The sequence below is a fragment of the Peromyscus eremicus genome, chromosome 14 (assembly GCF_949786415.1).
Source record: "Peromyscus eremicus chromosome 14, PerEre_H2_v1, whole genome shotgun sequence".
Taxonomy (NCBI): Eukaryota; Metazoa; Chordata; class Mammalia; order Rodentia; family Cricetidae; genus Peromyscus; species Peromyscus eremicus.
This window is the reverse complement of record NC_081430.1, coordinates 82,418,165-82,439,268: the sequence shown is the minus strand read 5'-3', so window position 1 is coordinate 82,439,268 and position 21,104 is coordinate 82,418,165. Positions and strand designations below refer to the sequence as shown.

The following is a 21,104-nucleotide window of genomic DNA, read 5'->3' as shown; positions in this document are numbered from 1 at the left end:
GGGGCTGGGATGCAGGCCAGTCATAGAGTGATTCCATGCCTACCAACACGCACACACACAAAGATAGCTTCTACACGGCTCTTGAATTCTTCACTCTCTATGTCATCCAACATATAACAAGGACCCCCCCCCCCAAAAAAAAAAAAAAACACCAAAAAACAAGGACTCTCAGCAGCTTACCAAGGGCCCAGGTGAATGATAACGTCTGCACAGCCATATGAATGTGCCACTTTGGAAGCAAATTCTTAAGCTTCAATCAAGCATTCAGATGACTCTATCCCTAGCTAGACCATGGAAATCAGCAAATAGTGTAAAACAGGCCTTTTGGGAAACTTCAGTATTCCTCACCCCTTTCATCCTTACCCATACAGCCTTCTAATTTTTCCTAACATTGTCTCTTATCATCCTAAACACATTTTCCTATAGAACACTGCTACTTGCCCACTGACCTAAGAACTAATGGTTTGCTCTAATGCAATTCAAAGGTTTAACTACTGACTCACATGGGAAGGTGTGTTGGCTGAGATTGACAAAACGAATATACTGCTAAGGTCCCAAAGAAATGGATGCCTAGAAAAAGAACGTTGTCAGGCAGGAGAACTGGCTCAGCAGATAAAGGTGACCTGACCACCTGGGCTGATCTGTGGAACCCACACGGTAGAAGGAAAGAACTGACTCCACAAGATGTCCTCCTCTGACCTCTACACAGATACACCCCACACACACATACAGAAAATATAAACATAAAAAAGAAAAAGAATAAACGACAGTTGAGACATTTCACTTTCTCTTCTCTAAAACATCCTGATTTCTCACAGGAATAAATGTGAAGACTTGTGGGAGAGGGTTAAATTGTTAATCCAATCTTCCTTTTTTTTTTTTTTGGTTTTTCGAGACAGGGTTTCTCTGTGTAGCTTTGCGCCTTTCCTGCATCTCGCTCTGTAGACCAGGCTGGCCTCTAACTCACAAAGATCCGCCTGCCTCTGCCTCCCGAGTGCTGGGATTAAAGGCATGCACCATCACTGCCCGGCCTCCAGCATCCTTTTCTGGCCTGCTCCAGCACCAGGAATGCATACAGTGTACTTACATACATGCAGACAAAACACGCACACATAAAATAAATCTTTTTTTTTTTTTTTTTTTTAAGAAGAAACAGAAAGAAACTTACATCCTCTAATTCTTTTTCCACTTGGATTTTTCTTTTCTGGAATTGTTTTATTGTCTTTAGTTCTGTCTGAATCATGCTAATTTCTTTGGCTTTTTGAGAAAACTGTCCCTCCAACTCGTGTATTTGTATAATATACTTTTGTTCCTGTATTCAAAAAGAAGTAAATGAGTTAGGAAAAACAAGTGTTCCACAGAGCCATGCTTTATCTGAGGCCTGAGCCACTGTGCATCTTCCTGAAAGAACTATCCCATCTTCATTTTACATAAAGCTATAATTTTTGCATAAAATTTTAATTTCTGTTAAATGATACCAATGGCCTTAAATAAGAAACAAATTCAGGGAATTATTTTTTGTCCATGTAGCCCAGAGAGTAGAATGTGTGGTTAGTAAGTGAAACCCTGGTTTAGTCGCCAACAGCAAATAAATAAAATCCAGACCAAATAAGACACCTCTAAAACTCAAAGCCTTTGTGTTTAGTTGGCAACACAGTCTTACAAAAAAGGAATTTCATATTATTTTTAGGACGGGGTCTTCCCACTGCTTCCCTTGAACTTCCTTCGCTTCCCACTACTCTGCCCTTGAACTAACTATGTAGCCTAGGATAGTCTTGAACTCCCAGCAATCCTCCTGCCTCAGCCTCTTGAATGCTAGAACTGCAGGAATGAGCCACCACACCTGGTTTTCACTTAGTTTCTAAACTAGTAGTGTTGAATTAAGGTAGTATGCATGAAGTCCTGGGTTCAGTCTTCAATACCACAGGGAGGATATATTTTTTTGCAGTTTTGATCAAAGATCTTTATCAATCTGTATTTAGGAGAAAAACCACCCCTCCTCCAAAAATTTCTCATTATTTTGATCTCTTCCAATAATCTACTGGTGGTGGTATTAGTGTTCTGAGATTTTTACTGTAGTAAGCATTAAGTAATGAGGTAATTATACTGATACCATTTAGAACCAAGACTCTTGGTAAGGGATAAAGGTGTACCATACATCAAGATAAAAATGCTGTGTTTTGAGTCTGGACATGTAATATAAGGTATACCACCTGCCAGCATGCAGTCGCCCCTAAGTTTGATCTTTAGCATACATCCCAGTCCAATATTCTTCCATCTGAACTCCAACTATTATTGATTTTGAAACTCACTATCTATTTTTTTGAGACAAGATCTTACTTTGTTGCCCATAACACTGGCCTTGAGAACATCTAAACTCTTAGGCTCAAGTAGAACTTCAACTTTAGCCTTTAAAGTAGCTGCTGTGGGTCATATGCCTCCATAATATGCTACTTTTGAACATTTGTATAAACAAGTGCATGGGCTTTGTATTTGTTCATTTCTTGTTTTGTTTTGTTAAGGATTTGGGGATCAAACCCAGGGCCTTGTGGATGCTAGGCAAACACTCTACTAAGCTTCTGGACCCCCTTTCACTTTTTTTTTTTTTTTTTTTTTTTAATGTGCCTGTCCTGGATCTCGCTCTGTAGACCAGACTGGCCTCGAACTCACAGAGATCTGCTTGCCTCTGCCTCCCGAGTGCTGGGATTAAAGGCGTGCGCCACCACCACTGGGCTTCACTTATTCTTATTGGGTCTAAAATAATCAAACTCACTAGAAATCTGGTACCCTAATAAGTAAACTATCAGTATATGCAGATACTCACCAATTTTTCCTTCTCTTCTTTGGCTTTTTCCTTTGTTTCAACCAATTTCTGTTTCAGTTTTTCTATCTGTAGAAGATAAAATGCCCGAGTAAGGAAGATACACAGTTGCTTTGTGTCCTACTCCTATTCATAGGCTTTATTATTGATGCAGTTCGAAAGCCAGGAACCAGGAAGCCAGTACAGAAGGAGGGGCAGGGACTTCCTCGTATATTTAACCTGCTATTGACAATTTCCAAGATCTCGCTATCACCCTAATTATGTGGATAACTCTTTTATTGCTATAAAACCACAACATTGGGCAGGAGAAATGACTCAGTGGTTCAGAGTGTTTACTGCTCTTGCAGAGGACCCAAGCTCAATTCTTAGCACCTACATGGCAGCTCAGAACTGCTTATAACTCCACTTCTGGGGGGGCCTGTATCTTTTGGCCTCCATTCAGGCTCCTGCATGAATGTGATGCCCAGGCACACACATACACATACACATAAAACCACAACGTCAAGTTTACTGTCAACCTTTTTTTTTTTTTTATTTGGTTTTTTGAGACAGGGTTTCACTAAGTAGTGCTGGCTGTCCTGGAGCTCACTGTGTAGACTAGGCTGGCCTCGAACTCACAGAGTTCCACCTGCCTCTGCCTCGTGAGTGCTGGGCGTAAATGCATGTGCCACCACCTCCAGGCTCTGTCAACGTTTTTAAGTGGTCAGGTTAGTGGTGCTAAGTTTGTTCATGCTCTTACCTAAAAGATCTCTAGAATTTTTCATTTCACATTTCTCCTTTTCCCTTCCTCTCTGCCTCTGCAATCACTTTTTACTTTGTTTCTGTGAATTTGAACCCTTTTTATATTTCAGATTCCTTGAATCATACAGCCTTTGACCTCTTGTGACTGGCTTGTATCATGTAACATAATGTCCTTGAGGTTTACTATACTATAGCACGTTACGTGGTTTTCTTGAGGCTATACAATTGTCCATAAATATGTAAACCTGATTATCTTTTTCTCTCTGGGGAGGAGTGATGGGGGTAGGGACAGGGTTTCTCTGTGTAGACCTCATTCACCTGAAACTGGATATGTAGACCAGGTTAGCCTGAAACACACAGCAATCTACCTGCCTCCCAGGAGTGCTGGGATTAAAATGTATGCAGCCACCCCAAGCCTCACTTGATTTTCTCTATCCATTTATTTTTTAATAGATTTTTAAGTTGTCAATTGTCTTTTCAGATTTTTAAATTATGTGTTGTATCTGAATATGGCTGTGTGTGTGGGTGTCTTTGGTGGTCAAGAAGCGTCAGATCTCCCTGAAGATGGAGTGATAGGCAGGTGTGAGCTGCCTGATGTGGGTGCTGGAAACCAAACTCAGGTCCTCTGGAAAAACAGTACACACTCTTACCTGCTAAGCCATCACTCCAGTGATAGTTTTCAGTTGTTTTCATCTCTGTTAATGTAAATAATGCTACAAGAAAGAAAGAAAAAGCCAATGATAGCAGAGCTATTCTGAAACAACAGCTTGCTTCAAGTAAAGTGTGAACTACCGTACCCTAACCATGTGATGAGATTTCAAGTTTACAATCTTTCAAAATTAAAAAACAACAACAACAACAAAAAAAAAACATTTTAAGATAGAGGCAGATAGATGTCTGTGAGTTTGAGGACAGTCAGGGCTATATAGAAAGACCGGCCGGGCGGTGGTGGCGCACGCCTTTAATCCCAGCACTCGGGAGGCAGAGGCAGGCGGATCTCTGTGAGTTCGAGGCCAGCCTGGGCTACCAAGCGAGTTCCAGGAAAAGGCACAAAGCTACACAGAGAAACCCTGTCTTGAAAAAAAAAAAAAAGAAAGAAAGAAAGAAAGACCGTCTCAAACAAATAAAAAACAAAACAAAATTTAAAAAACTTTAAAAAATATAACCATGTCACGTGAACTCAGAGGAAGGTTGTGAGGTTCAATTTTCTACCTACCTACCATATTATCTTTCTCCTGATCCTGCTTCTTCAAGTAGCTTAATACAGACATAGTGTCTTTTTCCAGTTTATACTGCTGTTTCTTTAAGTCTTCATTATTTTTTGCCAGTCTTCGGGAAGTATCACGATACTCAATCCTAGAGAGTTCTGTGACTTCCAATCTGGCCTCCCAAAGAGAGGCATTGGCCTTGGCTCGTTCGATCACTTGGTCTTCTGTTTTCGATGCTTTCCTGCAGAGGATGATAATGACACTATGGAACTTCTTTACTCTGTTAGCACCATTTTTCTTTTGTTTTGCTTGGCACTGCCTGGCACATAAAAGCGTATATTGTTGGATGAATGCATTAATAAGAAGTACACATTTGTTTGTATTCATGGAAGAGAAGATGAGCACTCCAGGGGATGACTTTAAAGGACAGGGAAAACGAAGAGGAAATAAGAGGCCACATGCATTTCATAAAGCTCTATACCTCTCATTTACTTCATTCTTCCGTATTTTTTTATTTACTTATTCTTGCTGTGCTGAGAATCAGACCCGCTCTCTAGCATGCTAGATAAGTGCTCTACAAATGAGCTGCAGTCCCAGCTCCCAAGTTTTTCTACTGTTTCACTCAGTTGTGAACCTTGGTTCACTCCCCTCACTATGGTTACATTTCTACACAAGGACACATTTGTTTGTGTATCTGTAGTCTCCACTCCCAGTTTTTGTTATTGTTGTTTTGTTTTGGCTAGTTCTTGCACAAAAGATTAAGTTTCTTGGACAAGTATGTTAAATACTTTACTTGTTGGTGCCACAGCATACCAACCTTCAAAAATGCCTGAAAAACACACACCATAGTCATTTATGTAGACATGAAAAGAATTTTTAAGGCCCCGGGGATGGAGACTGGTAGCAGTAGAATGAATGCTTATTGTCTATCTAGGTTTGATCCCCAGAACCACACCTTTATTGAAAGGGTAGATTCAAGGCTTTAATCAATAAAAGGTGAGGTTCTTCAGAATAAATATTGCACTAGCATTAACAAAACACTGCCCTATGATAGGCACTAGTTATATAAATAATAATGCATAAAAAGTGTCACCTGCCGGGCGGTGGTGGCACATGCCTTTAGTCCCAGCACTTGGGAAGCAGAGGCAGGTGGATCTTTGTGAGTTCGAGGCCAGCCTGGTATACAGAGCAAGATCCAGGAAAGGCACAAAGCTACACAGAGAAACCCTGTCTCGAAAAACCAAAAAAAAAAAAAAAAAAAAAAAAAAGATAAAAATACAAAAAGTTGTCACCTACATTTGAATTCTAAATAGTCTCCCCAAAGTCTGTAAGTAGATCTGTCCCACTTACACTGTCACTGTCCATATCCTCTCAACTCCTGATCCTTAGTCCTGCACAGCTACCTTTTGTTCTCTTCAAACTCAGGCCAGCTCTATTCCCAATCCTCCAGTCTGACTTAGCAGCTGCTGGCCCTTTCCAGTGTGATTTAGACACTAGTAATAGAATGCCATTCTACAATGGCCAATCTCTTCCACAAAGTCTCAAGAACTGATGCAAGCGCTGGGCAGTTGGGGAGCTCGCCTTTCATCCCAGCACTCGGGAGGCAGAGGCAGGCAGTTCTCTGTGAGTTCGAGGCCAGCCTGGTCTACAAAGCAAGTTCCGGGACAGCTAGGACTGTCACACAGAGAAACCCTGTCCCTGGGGGGGGGGGGGGGGAGGGAGGCGCGGGATTTTAAATTGATGCAAGCAATAAGTTAATAAGTTGTCTCTAAGAAAAAGACCACCAAGTTACTGAAGAAACAAAGGAGGGTCTCTCCAACAATGAGCCATGGACCATTCAAGGAATACAAAGTATATTATTGTTCCTCCCTCTTCACATATGCTCTGAAGATGAAGAGCCAACCAAAAATAAAATAAAATAAAACATGACTGTGAGTTACAGGAATGTGATAAGCCCTCGGCAATCTTTAGAATGTGCTAGACTGAGAAGTTACATTTTGTTTTCTCAGTCACCTTGTAGAATATGTGTTAAGAGGTCAGATATGTGGTTCTGTGGTAGAACACTTGCCTATCAGGGGAGGAGGGCCTGAGTTTGATCCTGGGGGGTAGGGGTAGAGGGTCTACAAATCATTATCCTATCATTTAACACAGGAAAAAAATTAGAAAGAATGATGGTAGTGGCTAACTGTGGCTGGTGGGTTGACAGGTGATTTTTTTTTCTTTCTCCTTTACTGCTTTCCATATCTCCCAAGCTTTCTGTACTGAGTATGAACTTACTCTAAGTTACTCTTCTGGAGATGGAACCTAGGACCCTGCACAAGCACTCTATCACTGAGCTATACTCACAGACCAAACAAGTTACCTTTTTTTTTTTTTTTTCTTTTTTCTTAAAGACAAGCTCTCCCTATGTAGCACTGGCTGCCCTAGAACTTGTGATCTTCCTCCCTCAGCCTCCAGAGCAATGCGGGCAGGTATGCGTTTACTGAACCTGTCTCCAGAGAATTCACTTTATAATCACAAGTTTAAGGGATTCCTTTGCGATTCCCGTAGGTAGTGGTGTTGAACTCCATGTGTGCTTCCAACATCTCGAGGAACTACCACGGGTAGCCAGCCCTGCAGGGCTATTTGGGTCGATTGACATTCTAGCAGCAACTCGGGGTTAGCGCTAGAGCAGCGCCAGTGTAGGTGGGGGATCTGACCAGTCTGGTCAAATCTTTCTGCGTTCTCCCTTTGATCCAAAAAGGATTCCTGAAAGGAACAACTTGAACCACTCAGACCAGAGCTACAGTAGACCAGATCCTATCAGTCTCATAACGGAGATCTCTCTCAAGAGGCCAGGGCCAAGAAAGAATGGACAGCCGGAGCTGTCCTCAAAAGCCTGGCAAGCGGAGGCAGGGGGTGAGCGCGCCCCTAGATTCAAAGCGCCCCGAGGGCAGTCCTGGGGAACCGGGAGTCCGGGGCAGGGGCGTGGCGGGGGGGGGGGGGGACTGTGCGCCGCCGCTGCGCTTACTTTTTGTCCTTGTCTTTGCCTTTGTTCTTGCCTTTCTTCCTGTCCCTTGCCGGCATTTTGACCTCTTCTGGAGTCTCACCGCCGTGGTGTCTGGGTGGCCGCCACCAGGGCCGACTCCGTCTCTAAGGAAACCACCACGCCGAAGGGCTAACGTCCTCCGCGCCGTTGAGGGCAACGCGGAGGGCGCACGCGCGTGACGCGACCGCGGCGAGGGGCGGGGCGGAGAGCGCCCCGAGGAGGCTGGCGGCCGCGCCGGGGCGGCGGCGGCGCGCGCGGTGAGTGTGCACGAGCCCCGGCGGCGCTCCCGGGGTTGGGGCCGGCCGGGAGGCCGGGAGGCTGGGAGGAGCGGGGCCAGCGGGGCCAGCGGGGCCAGCGGGGCCGCGGCATCCCCGCCTCAGGAGACTGGCCTCCACGCCTCAGGAGGCTCGCTTTCCCAGCGGCTCCCCGCCTGCCACGCGCGCATCCGAGCGGCGCCCGTGGGGCTCGAAGCGCTTCCAGTCGGGCCGGCGGGTCCTCTCCGCCTCGGGCGCGGCCACCGCGGCGGTCCTGGCCGCGCCCCCGCTTCTGCCTCCGCGGGCGCCCGCGCTGCCCGACCCATGCTCACCTCGCCTCCATCCTGGCTTCGGTCTCGCGGGCTCCGCCGAGGACGGCGCACCCGGGGACGTCCCAGGCCAAACGCTTTCAGGGAGGCAGTTGACTTTTCCGAGGGCGGTGGCTGGGGCGAGGCTGTCAGCCTTCCCGGGTCAGCACGCTCGGGCGCCCGCTCCCCCTTGCCTGGAGCTGCGTGGCGGGGAGGGTCATCCGTCCCCCGGTGTCGGTGGTGGCAAGTGCTTGGCTCCAGCCGACCCCCCTAACCCCACCCCCGGTTCCTGTTAGCTAACATCGCCGGCATCCTCTAGTGACCACAGGTCTAGTCTCTTTCGCTGCAAGTTGCATAAAGTTGCAAGCGCTTGCCTCGCATCCCTGTTCCCGAAAAGGAGTACTCCAGTATTCTAGTTTGTTCAGAGGAGGAGCCCTGTGATTATGCCTTCATTCAGGGAGTGAGTGAGTCATTACGGAAGACAGGTATTGTGGCTGCCAAGTCAATAGTTAGGAGACGTGTGAGTGAAAGCTCTGTTCTTGCATTATCCTCCGTTTCAAATTACATTTCACATTTATGGGAAACATCATTGTTAAATCTCCCCGGCAACCCCCGCTCCACTTCTCTAGGGTGAACTTGATTACTATGTCCTTAACTGTAAAGTGAAGTCCCGCCCCCTTTACCCCCCAGGAGGCGTGGCTTATGTAGTTTGTAAATTTTGCGCTTAGCATAAGCATGTTGATTTGGTAAATGACCTTGAAAGCCGTTTTGAACCATCTGCTAACATGGTTATGATGGTCTGTTTTGACTCTATTTCTGGTGCATTCTCCCCTCTGTGTGTAACAGGCCAATAGACCCACGAGCAGATCCCATTACCTCTGAGAAGCCATCTGTGAAGTGCCCTATAGATAACAAGCAGAGAGAGAGTAGGGTATCTTCTATCATAAGGTATATATTTAGACTTCATCACAAAAATGGGTTGTAAGTAAAAGCCAGTCCCAAAGTTACTATTTGAACATAGGCCTACTGATAAACTCATAAGTGAAATTTTGACTTCAGTAAAATAGCCTCTATGGTCGGGCGGCAGTGGCGCACATCTTTGATCCCAGCACTTGGGAGGCAGAGCCAGGCAGATCTCTCTGAGTTCGAGGCCAGCCTGGTTTACAGAGTGAGATCCAGGACAGGCACCAAAACTAGACAGAGAAATCCTGTCTCGAAAAGGATAGCTTCTGTGTTTTGTTTTGTCTTTTAACCTTTATTTTTATTTTATGTATAGGAGTGCTCTGCTCGCTGCTGTATGTCTCTATGCCAGGTGCTTGCAGTACCTCTGGAGGCCAGAAGGGGATATTGAAACTGGAATTACAGAGGGTTGTGAGCCAACATGTGGTGCTGGAAATCAAACCTGGGTCCTCTGGAAGAGCATTCGGTGCTCTTAATCTCAGAACTCTCTCTCTAGACCCACCCCATTCCCTTTTTTGATATAGGGTCTCACTATATGTATTTGACTGGCCTAGAACTCACAAAGATCTGCCTTCCTTTGCTTCCGAGTGCTGGAATTAAATATGTATACCACCATACCTGGCAAGATTGCTTCTTAATTATATGCAGAGTACTTTATTTTTATAGGTAGTGTCTCATATTTAGCTCTGACTGACCTGGAACTCACAATGTAGCCCAGACTAGCCTTGAACTCACAGAGATCTGCCTGCCTCTGCCTCCAGAGTGCTGGAATTAAATGAGTGCACCACCACACTGGCTATGCATAATGCTCTAAAATACTTTGTAATTTACTGTATTTTATCAAGCATAAAATAATCTGTTTTTTGAGATTACAATAAAATTATATCATTTCACCCTTTCATGCCTGTTTTATAAATTTCTTGGGGTTGGGAATTTACCTCAGTGGTAGAACGCTTGCCTAGCAAGTGCAAGGCCCTGGGTTCAGTCCTCAGCTCTAGAAAAAAATAAATATAAATAAATAAATAAATAAATAAATAAATAAATTTCTTTTTGTAAATTAAAATGTATGACATGAATATATATAATTCTTTCAAGGCCTACCTAAATTTATTGGTATTTCACAACTCTACTCAAAAACTACTTTTTAAAAAATTAAAATGTAACATCCATTTCCCCCTTCCCTTTTTTCCATCCAGCTGCAACCAGTCCCATGTACCCCCTTGCACTTACACTCCCTCCCTCCCTCCCTCCTTCCCTCCCTCCCTCCCTCCTTCCCTCCCTCCCTCTCTTTCATGGCTTCTTTTTCTTTAACTGTTGGTACACATATCCTTTCATTATATATAGATATGTGTGTATATATTCCTAAATAAATAAGTACAGCCTGCTCAGTCCTTGTTATGTTCCTTGTATAAATATATATGATTTCAGGGCTATCTAAACAAGACCTGAGCAAGATGGCGCCAGTACACTTGCTGACATGGCAGGGAAAAGGTTACCAGGCCCCAACCCAACACAAAGAACTGCAGGCAACTGAGGAATGCCGAGAGGGGGAGAGATAGTCTCCCCCAGAGATGACACCCCCCCATTGGTTATTCAGTTCACCATGAATATATATTAAAAAAAAAAACAAAACTTAAAGCCCAGAGATGGTGGCACCCACCTTTAATCCTAGCACTCAGGAGGCAGAGGTAGGAGGATCTCTGTGAGTTCGAGGCCAGCCTGGTCTACAAAGTGAGTTCCAGGACAGCCAGAGCTGTCTCAAAAAAAATTTTTTTTTAAATTTACTCTGTGTGTGCGTGTGTGTGTGGTGTAAATACGATGTGGGGGCAGGTGAGTGTGTATGGATACGATGTGTGCATGGAGTCGGTTCTCTTCCTTCTTGGGTTCTGGAAACTGACCTCAGGTCATAAGGTTTGCATGGCAAGCACTCTTACTCACTGAGCCATCTTGCTAGCCATGTGCACTATTCATAGGAGAAATGCCAAGACACTTTATTCTGGTAGCAGTAGTTCTAGAGACTACAGTGTTCTGAACCTCCACATTCTCCACCAAGAACTGGACACTGGTATTCTGTCATCTGTTGACAAGAAGCAACTGAAGTCAAGAGTGTACAGTAGGAAGTTCCTGTTGAGAAGCTTATCTGTTATCATTTCCTTCTGGAACTGCTGGTGGGGAGCTTTACTGTTAAGTTTCAGGGAAATGCTTTGTTTCATGAATTTGCTTTGTTTCATTGTTGGGAGTGTTAGATGCTTTTAAGACATAAGTCATTTAATATTTTGTTGACTTGGACTTGTTGACTTTTTATGCTCTGTTTTCACAGTTCTTGGTTGACACAGAAATGAAGAGTATCTTGGCTGAACATTCACACAGAGGGGATCATTATGACCCTGGTAAGTAGAGTATCCAGACCGAGGTACCATCTCTACTGGCTTAAAGCTGAATGTGTACTCCAGATGCTTCTGCTTCTGGGTAGGAGTTCTTTGCTTTATGTCATTCCTGAATTTGACCATCTTTTGCCAAAAGATTTTTTTTTTAATCTTTCTCAATAATTATATTATTATCAGGTATGAGTTCAATTCAGGAATATTTTATATCAAAATTAATATTATCCCTAATCTTTTCTCCCAAGTGTTTTCAAAACTGTTTAATCATTAGTTATCTGTGACTTTACTGGGTTTTACTTCAGAGATAAAGTTGTATACTGAAAAACAGCCATTAATTTTTTTGTTTGTTTGTTTTCATGCAGACTTTAGAATCCTGGGTAAATATGTTACTATACAAACTATATCCAAAGAAGCTGATCAGTGTTTCTGAGTATTGTAGAAATGAGTTACTTTTATCCTACTTTTTTTTGTTTTGGTTTGGTTTTTTTGAGACAGAGTTTCTCTGTGTAGCTTTGGAGCCTGTACTGGATCTCGCTCTGTAGACCAGTCTGACCTCAAACTCACAGAGATCCACCTGCCTCTTCCTCCTGAGTGCTGGGATTAAAGGCATGTGTCTTTATGTTCTGCCTGGCTTATCCTACTTTTTTTTTTAATCACATGGAATTGGTTTTCTCCTTCTATGGTGGGTTCTAGGGAATGGAACTCAGGTCTATTACATATAGAATTCTATTAAATGGACATTATTTTGTGGTGTGATTAGTGTGCATCCCTACAGGAGCACTATAAAGAATCCTAGAGGGTCAAGATTTAATCTTACCAGTTAGATCAATTCAAATTCACCCTTTAATTTGTATCTAAGCTGTATTAGGGCTGGGATGTAACTTAGTTGGCAGAGTACTTGCCTACCATGCTTTAATCCCCGGGTTTGATCTCCAGCACTGCATGTACTGGGTGTAGTGTCACATGCCTGCAATCCCAGAACTGAGAAAGTCAAAGCAGGACAATCACAAGTTCAGGGTCATCCTTAGCTACAAGGATAAAGGCCTGCCTAAGCTATGTGAGACCTCGTCTCAAAAAATATTGTGTTCTTATAGCTGATTATTAACTAATTAACTGTTAGTTCTTTCCAAAATACTGTATTTTTATTAATTATTTCTCCCAACACAACCATTTGCCTAAGCTAAAAGTCAATTCTTTAAGAAAAGTGCCCCTGTGTAGATATGGTAGTGCATATCTTTAATCTCAACACTAGGGAGGAAGAGGCAGGTAGATCTTTGTGAGTTCAAGTCCAGCCTGGTCTGCATAGTGAGTCCAGTCTAGCCAGGGCCACACAGTGAAACCCTGTCTCCAAAAGAGAAGGGGTGGAGGTTAGGGAAGAAGGAAGGAAAGGGAGAAAGGAAAAGAGGAAGGAAGGAAGGAGGGAAGGAGGGAGGGAGGGAGGGAGGGAGGGAGGGAGGGAGGGAGGAAGGAAGGAAAAGTTTTAGGATAGCATGTCACAGATACTTCAAATATTCATCCATTTAAGAAACAGTGCCTGCCGGGCGGTGGTGGCGCACACCTTTAATCCCAGCACTTGGGAGGCAGAGCCAGGCGGATCTTTGTGAGTTCAAGGCCAGCCTGGTCTACAGAGTGAGATCCAGGAAAGGCACAAAGCTACACAGAGAAACCCTGTCTCGAAAAACAAAAACAAAAACAAACAAACAAAAAAAAGAAACAGTGCCTGACGTAGTGCCCATACTTGTAATACTAGCACTGGGGAGGCTGAACAGGAGGGCTCCATGAGACCTTGTCTCAAAAACAACAAAAATCCTCAAGTATTTAATGAGTAAAGAACATTCCAAGCTCCCATTAGACTGAGGGATATTTGGGAACAAGAGAGAGTCCCTACATAAAGGTGTATAAACATACACACACCACACACACACACACACACACACACACACACACACACACACGACCACAAATAAGTAAATAATACAAATTTTAAAATCATAACTAAGGAGCCCTCAGGATTTTGGGGTGTGTGTGTGTGTGTGTGTGTGTGTGTGTGTGTGTGTGTGTGTTTGAGACACAGCCTCGCTATGCCCAACTTGCCTCAAAGTCAATATGTAGTCCAGGCAACCTTGAAGTTTTGGTTCTCCTGTTTCAGCTCCCAGGTGCTAAGATTACAGTCATGTGTACCATACCCAGTTGCCAGGTTGTTAAAACGACCTGATGGTTTAAGAACCACTGGAGGACAGCAGTAGGTTCTTGTCTGGAAGTAGGCAAAACATTCTGGAAGGGTAGCCTGGGAACTCAGTAACGGACTTGGAAATTACGGTGTCACACTCTTGTAATCCTAGCATTTAGCAGGTAGAGGTAAGAAGATAAGCAGTTAAAGATTATCTTCAGTTAGGTATTCAAGTGAAAAATGAAGACAGCCTGGGTTACATGAGACTCTGCCTCAAAAAATTCACATGGTAGAGAGGCCCAACTCCCACAAGTTATCCTCTGCCTCCATATTCAGACAGTGATATGCACATATATCGCCCTCTACATGGACACAAACCCGATAGAAATATTCTAAGCCAGGTGCAGGGGCATGCACCTGTAATCCCAGCACTTAGGAAGTAGAGGGTGAATCTCTATGAGTTCAAGGCCAGCCTGGTTTATATAGAGAAACCCTGTTTCAAATAAATAAATACTAAAATTTGATGAAAAAAGAAACAAAAGAATTTAGAATGTCAGAAGTTTGTCCTTCAACCTGTATATTAGAGTTAACAACATGTGACTTGAGGGCTAGACTTAGTCCATAAATGTCTTGCTTCAACTTAAATTATCTGCTTGATTGGTTGGTGAGGGGAATAGTGATATTTGTTGATTTTAAGGAGAATTAGTTGTCACGATTTAGAAACCAGCAAGTTCTATAAATCTGTGCCTTTAGCTTATTCTTTAAAAAAATTACATTTATTTATTTAGAAGGAGTGGTGGGTACGGGAGTCTGTGTGCCATGATGTTGGTGTGGTAGTCAGGAGATTACCTGGGCAGTCAGTTCTCTCATTCTACCATGTGGAGCCTGGGGGTTGGACTCAGGCTGTCAGAGTTGGCAGCGTGCACTAAAGTGAGCCATCTCACTGGCCTGGCTTGTTGCACAATTCCTAAATGGTTTTATAATAGAAACCTGGAGCTAGATATCAGGATGAAAGCTGAAAGATCAAAGTAGCAGAGCAAGCCACAGCCACCACCTCTTACCTCACCAACTCCTCAGCCTGAAAAAGTGAGAGTTCTGTCTCCTCCCGCCTTGTATTCTTTTCTCTGCCCAGCCATATCACTTCCTGTCTCAACCTTCCTAGTGCTGGGATTAAAGGTGTGTGCCACTACTGCCTGGCCTCTATTTTTAATCTATTGGCTTGTTCTGTCGTCTGATCTTCAGGCACATTTTATTTGTTCAAAATATCACCACACTGGCTTATCTTCACAATCAGATGGGCTAGAAATATGAGGCCTCTGTTCCATTATTGCACCAATCAGTGGAAACGGAAAAAAAAAAAAAAAAAAAAAAAACCACAACAAAAACCTACCCCTTTAGTGAATATGTGCTCTCCAATTTGCCACAATCCCTGTTACGTCCTGTTGTTTTACATATATCGTTACTCATTACATTTCCTTTATGGTCTCTGTAAGTATTTGAGTTTGTAACTTCTGTTGTAGACAGCGAGAAAGTAATGAACATTTTAAAGAGAGTCACATTTTTATATATTTATTCAATAAACAGTTCATTAAGTATATGTGAGGTTGTTGAGTGCTCAGTATTAGTGTTAAAGATGAATGAGCCCCTGCAATTAATAAGTTTACTCTTTAAGTGGGAAAATGGTGAAGAGTATTTTAGGAAGATGGTAGCATATGGATTGCAGAATAGCAACAACAGTGGCTGATAGACCAGTTTAGGGGCCATACCAGTTTACGTCTGAAGTAATAAGGACTAGAATTTAGTTATCAGTGGAACTAGGAGGAAAGAGGAAGAGCTAGGAAGGGTTTTGCAAACAAAGACTTGATAAGAGTGTTGAATATAGAAGGCAAGAGAGAATAAAGTTAAAAATTAATAAACGTTTTAAATTTCATATTGGAAAGTTGTGATGCCACTGAAAAAACAGGAGATTAGTAAAAGAATCTGTTTAGTCTTTGTTTTCTCTTTTTTATTCCCCCCCCCCCCACAGAGCTGAGGACCGAACCCAGGGCCATTGCGCTTACTAGGCAAGCACTCTACCACTGAGCTAAATCCCCAACCCCTGTTTAGTCTTTGTATATGTGTGGATAAGGCTGGAGGAGTACTATACAAGTGCCAGTTTGAAGTAGCTCTGATTTTGAATCATTATCTTGGAGTATATGCAATTTAATGTGTTGGGGTTTTTTGTTGTTGGGTTTTTTTGGGGGGGGGTTGTTTGTTTGTTTGTTTGTTTGGTTTGGTTTTTGAGACAGGATTTTTCTATGTAGCCCTGGCTGTCCTGGAACCCATTATGTAAGCCCGCTGGCCTCGAACTCACAGAGATCCACCTGCCTCTGCCTCCCAGGTGCTGGGATTAAAGGCATGTGCCACCACCGCCCAGCTTGCAATTTAAATTTTAATTATCTGTGGTGTGTGTGTGTGTGTGTGTGTGTGTGTGTGTGTGTGTGTGTATCTGTCTGTCCATCTGTCTGTGGGTATATACACATGAGTACAGGTGTCTGAGGAGGCTAGGGAGGTCAGATTCCTTGGAATTGGAATTATAGGCAATTGTGAGCCTCTGGGAAACAAATTCAAACTTGGCTCCCCTACAAGAACTGCAAAGATTCTTAATTGCTGAGCCATCTCTCCAGCTCCTAAGTGTTTGTTTTAAAGAAATGCTACTACATTCTAGGATTATAAAGGATGCTAGGAGAAGTGTTTATAGTCAACCAAGTGTGAGAAAACCCTCTTTGAGGACCTGAGGAGAGGGCTCAGGGATATGGGTTTCTGTCTTGGTGCTGGCTGTGCTAGCATGAGGACCTGAGTTAGAATCCCCAGCACCCACACAAAAAGCCAGTCACGGAGGCACATGCCTCTAACCTCAATTGCTGTGGAGCGGAGACAGGCAGACCCCAGGGGCTTGCTGGCAGTCATTCCAATGAAAGACCCTGTCTTAATATAGTAGAAAGCGTCACCTTCTGGTTTCCACCTGAACACACACACAGGTGTGTGCACGCACATGCACATGTGCACTGAGCGGCGTGTGTTCCCACAGTCTAATTTTAGTACCAGGACACTATGTTTAGTAATTACTGTTTTGCAGGGCTGCATAGTGAGACTCTGTCTCCACAAAAGTTACTGAGTCCTGTCTGTAATGTCTTCCCATGTGCTCCTGCTGGTGAGAAAGTTTAGTTTATAAGTGAGGTGCAGCAAGAGAGTCACAATAAGAAATGATAAAATAAGATAACTGTAGCTATGCTTTAATAAAAAGATATTTGAAACTTTTAAATTGTTCATTTTTAGAATTTTCCGTCTAAGTGTTTTCCAACCACAATCAGCTGTGGATAACTGAAACTTTGCTAAGCAAAGCCGTGGATAAAGGGGTTGCTGTGAATGCCTCCCACAGTCCATACACGTTTATGAGGTAGAGATAGCTTATCACCGCATATTCTTACTATATTTGTTTATTGAGCAGTATAAACCCCTCTCTGATTAATAATGTATTCTTATCTAAAAGACTGATTCTTCATGCATGGCTAAGAGAAGACCTTGTGATTGTGAAGGAGGAAGGAGCAATAGCCACAGCTGTCTCTGGAAGGTAATTATTGTAGCTCACTCAATCAAGCCTACAGCAATGCAGAAGGAAGGCTTGCACTGCCAGACCCATTTTGATATAACACCCACATGCTTTCCGTGTACAGAATGAGCCTCATGGACACTAGTGGTCTAAACGTCTAATACTGTTCTGATGGAGGTGAGATACAGAAGGAAGGAATCTGCCTATAAGGAAGTTTTACATTTGTTCTGACTACCAATCGGTTCTAATCCTTTAATGGGAGTTATGGTGTCTGAGTTGAGGACTGGAGGACATTAAAGAACCTATGAGTCACTCCCCTTCTGAAGGGAATCCACCCTGACTAACCTGGTGAGATTTTGGCTGACAAAGAGCCTCCCCCTCCCCACCAATGTGAGACGAACCACCTCACTAGGAGAGTTTTACTCTTTGAGTGTGCTCTGTTTCTATGTGCATAGTTTTGGTGTTGATTTAATAAAAATTGATTTTTCATTAAGCCTTTTTATTAGTTTTGTTTTGTTTTGTTTTGGAGACAGTGTTTCTCTGTGTAGCTTTGGAGCCTGTCCTGGATCTCACTCTGTAGACCAGGCTGGCCTTGAACTCACAGAGATCCGCCTGCCTCTGCCTCCCAAGTGCTGGGATTAAAGGCGTGAGCCACCACCGCCCCGCCTTTTTATTAGTTTTATTGACATTTCAAATGACATGTGGTTAGGTCTTTTTGTGATTTTCAGAGCTGTGCTGGTTGTCAGTAGTATCCCTTCTTACCAATACCTCTTCTATACCTTACTAATCTACTACTCTATGGTTAGAAACATTTTTATGTATGTAGTGTAAATAAGTTCCTTTTCTGTTTATACTTTTACTCTTGAATATTTAGTTTCAGTAGATGGTTCAGTTATTTACTGGTAGCAATAGTGGCTTACTTGTTTTCTTCTCTTTCAGAAATGTATCTCATTTTTATTTGAAATTTTTAATTTGATTTTGCTTATAGAAATGAGCAGAATGTTGTATGAAATGTAGTTTTTAAAATTTGATTCTTTTTCTAATATGATGAGACTATTAACAAAAATAGATTCAAGAGTTTTAAAATTTTTTTTTTACTAATTTTCTTCTTTATATCGCCTTTTTTTGTTTGTTTGTTTGTTTGTTTGTTTGTTTGTTTGTCTGAGACAGGTTTTCACCATGTAACTCTGGAACTCGCTAGGTAGACCAGGCTGTAATCATCATGAGACCTTGGGGGTATTCCCTTTCTCCATTGCATGTACCCTTAGCCCATTTGGGATAAATTCATTGGCTTTGAGGACCTAAAAGGTGTCATGCATGCCCACATGATTCAGATACCAAGGTACTCCAAGGCTCTGACCCTTGGTATCAGTTATGTCCCACCCCAGATGAGACATGCTCATTGCTGAACATTTGCTCACTGCTGAACTCTCCCACACTTACCTTAGGAGGCCCACCTCCCTTTTGCTTGGTGTGGCTTCGGCCATATCTAGTCCTATAGTTAAGTTTACTGTCCAAACTGTTACCCGAGTTACATTTTAAACTTGTTCTGTGCTTAATGTTTAACCTTGTTAAAGACAGCTTTGCTGTGGACGCAGATGAGTTGGCAGTAGGCTGGTTTACATGTCACTGTGTTCAGAACTTCTGATGGACTTCTCCAGTCTCTTATTCTAATTTTCAGCTATTGATGAGTACTGTCATTTTATCCAACTTAGTCAATATTGCTATTTTCTTAGGGAGGGAATAAATAGAAAGACCTAAATAATTGCCTTAGGGTGTTACCATGGAACTACACAAGGAAAACAAGCCTACTGCTTTAAAACTCTGAGTTAGTCCTCCAGAACTATCCTTCCTCACATTTGGCCTCCATACTTGAGGTCCTCAGAGTTTCCCGTGTATCACCTCTGCAAGTTAATGCCTCCTTCTGACCCAGGATCTGCCTTGGCCTCAGCCTTTAGGAAGCCTCCCATCATTGCTTACCTCCATCTCCCCCTCCTAAGCAGTCGCCTGGTCCTCATCCCCTCCTTAGCACCCATTTTGCCAGAGAACTTCCCCCAACACACGCTAGCCATTAGTTTGCCCGTCTGTTATTTATTTTCAGTAAGTGTCCCCACTAAGACTGATGCCCTTTATACATCTAGACTCTAGCCTGATGCATATCTATTTGACACTTAGTTGGAAAACAAATGACCAGCTTTCTAGAGACTATCCCAGGAATGGAAACTATCATTAACTTTCCCACCATTTATCTAATGTAAAAACATCCCAGGGGCTAGAGATGGCTTAATTCAGGGTTAAGAGTACTTGTTGCTCTTGTAGAGAACCCAGGTTTGGATCCCAGCACCCATGTAGTAGTAGCTCATGACCATCTGGAACTTCAGTTTCAGGGCACACAATGCTGCCTTCTGGCCTTTGTGGGCACCCACAAACACATGGCAGACCCAACAGGCAGGCAAATACATACAAGTAAAGAAATAAAATCTTCAAAAAACAAAATTCAAGAATTTATTTTTCTTTTATTTATTTGTTTGTTTTAATTTTTTGAGACAAGATTTCATTACTTAGCTCATGGTGGCCTTGATCTCTGTTATCCCAAGGTGATTACAGACTTGCAATCCTCATGTCTCAGCCTCTTGTATGCTGGGGTTACATCCCTATGCTACCAAATCCCACTAGAATTCAGTTCTTAAGAAACTTCTGCCCTGCCGGGTGGTGGTGATACACACCTTTAATCCCAGCACTCGGGAGGCAGAGACAAGTGGGTCTCTGAGTTCGAGACCAGCCTGGTCTACAAGTGAGATCCAGGACAGCCAGGACCACACAGAGAAACCCTGTCTCAAAACAACCCCTTCCCTCCCCCCAAAAAGAAAGAAACTTCTGCCCTATGAACAATAATTCTGTTGGTTGTCATTTAGCAATTACAGAAGTAAATGAACCAATCATGTATGCAGAAAAAGGTGGAGAAGGTAAGAATGAGAGAGAGATAAAAGGGAATGAGTTAGCAAAAAGCTACACAGTTGCAAACTAGCTCGGTGAGTCATTTGTGAAGCAAGGCTTGTTTCGGGAGGGCTGGCCAGGGAGCAAAGAGCAAAGGCAATCCACAGTGAATGCCAACAGGCAGACAGGAGCTGGTGAGTACCTCATGGGGCCGGAGCCTCTGCCCTTGTGGTCGCCCATGTTCTGAAGGGCAGGGAGGATGGAGAGGAAGCAAACTGTGAAGGTCGGGAAGGCTGGGCAGGAGGACTGGTGTCCCCTCTGGTTATAAAGAAACAGTGACAAGCTCAGGAGGTGAAGAGGGGAGGATCAGAGTTAGAGGCCAGCCTGAGCCCCACAGTGAGACCTTATCAGAAAACAAACAAACCAAAAACCACTCTTGAAAAGATGGGCATACATTAATTACCTAATCCAAGGATTTAAAGCAATTGAAGGGGCTGTGTTGGGGAGAAGAGATTGAGCAAGAGATTATTGCAGAATACAATTCTGGAAATAGTGGGTTGAAATATATTGTATTCTCCCCAGTCTGTAAAAAGGAAACAACTGTCTACATTATTTTGAGTAACACATGAAACTTAACTCATTAGGACAAAATGAAATCTTTGTGTAATCTACACCTTTGGATAAATGTCTGTCCTTGACAG

At 43.2% G+C, this 21,104-nt stretch overlaps 2 protein-coding genes across 2 annotated transcripts in view; one reads left to right on the top strand and one right to left on the bottom strand.

Annotated features, from left to right (window-relative positions):
• Positions 1 to 8,003, bottom strand: part of Bbof1 (basal body orientation factor 1) — a 34,905-nt gene extending 26,902 nt beyond the window's left edge. Inside the window, exons 1-4 of the mRNA XM_059279566.1 lie at positions 7,781 to 8,003; positions 4,783 to 5,011; positions 2,825 to 2,890; positions 1,169 to 1,312 (exon numbers count right to left, since the gene is read on the bottom strand). Of these exons, the coding sequence (XP_059135549.1) occupies positions 1,169 to 1,312; positions 2,825 to 2,890; positions 4,783 to 5,011; positions 7,781 to 7,836 (495 nt within the window). The 5' untranslated portion in view covers positions 7,837 to 8,003. The remainder of the gene's footprint in view (positions 1 to 1,168; positions 1,313 to 2,824; positions 2,891 to 4,782; positions 5,012 to 7,780) is intronic.
• Positions 8,004 to 8,404: 401 nt separating this feature from the next.
• The window catches only part of Entpd5 (ectonucleoside triphosphate diphosphohydrolase 5 (inactive)), a 37,866-nt gene continuing 25,166 nt past the window's right edge, over positions 8,405 to 21,104 (top strand). Inside the window, 2 exon segments of the mRNA XM_059279571.1 lie at positions 8,405 to 8,845; positions 11,641 to 11,710. Coding sequence (XP_059135554.1) covers positions 11,702 to 11,710 — 9 coding nt within the window. The 5' untranslated portion in view covers positions 8,405 to 8,845; positions 11,641 to 11,701.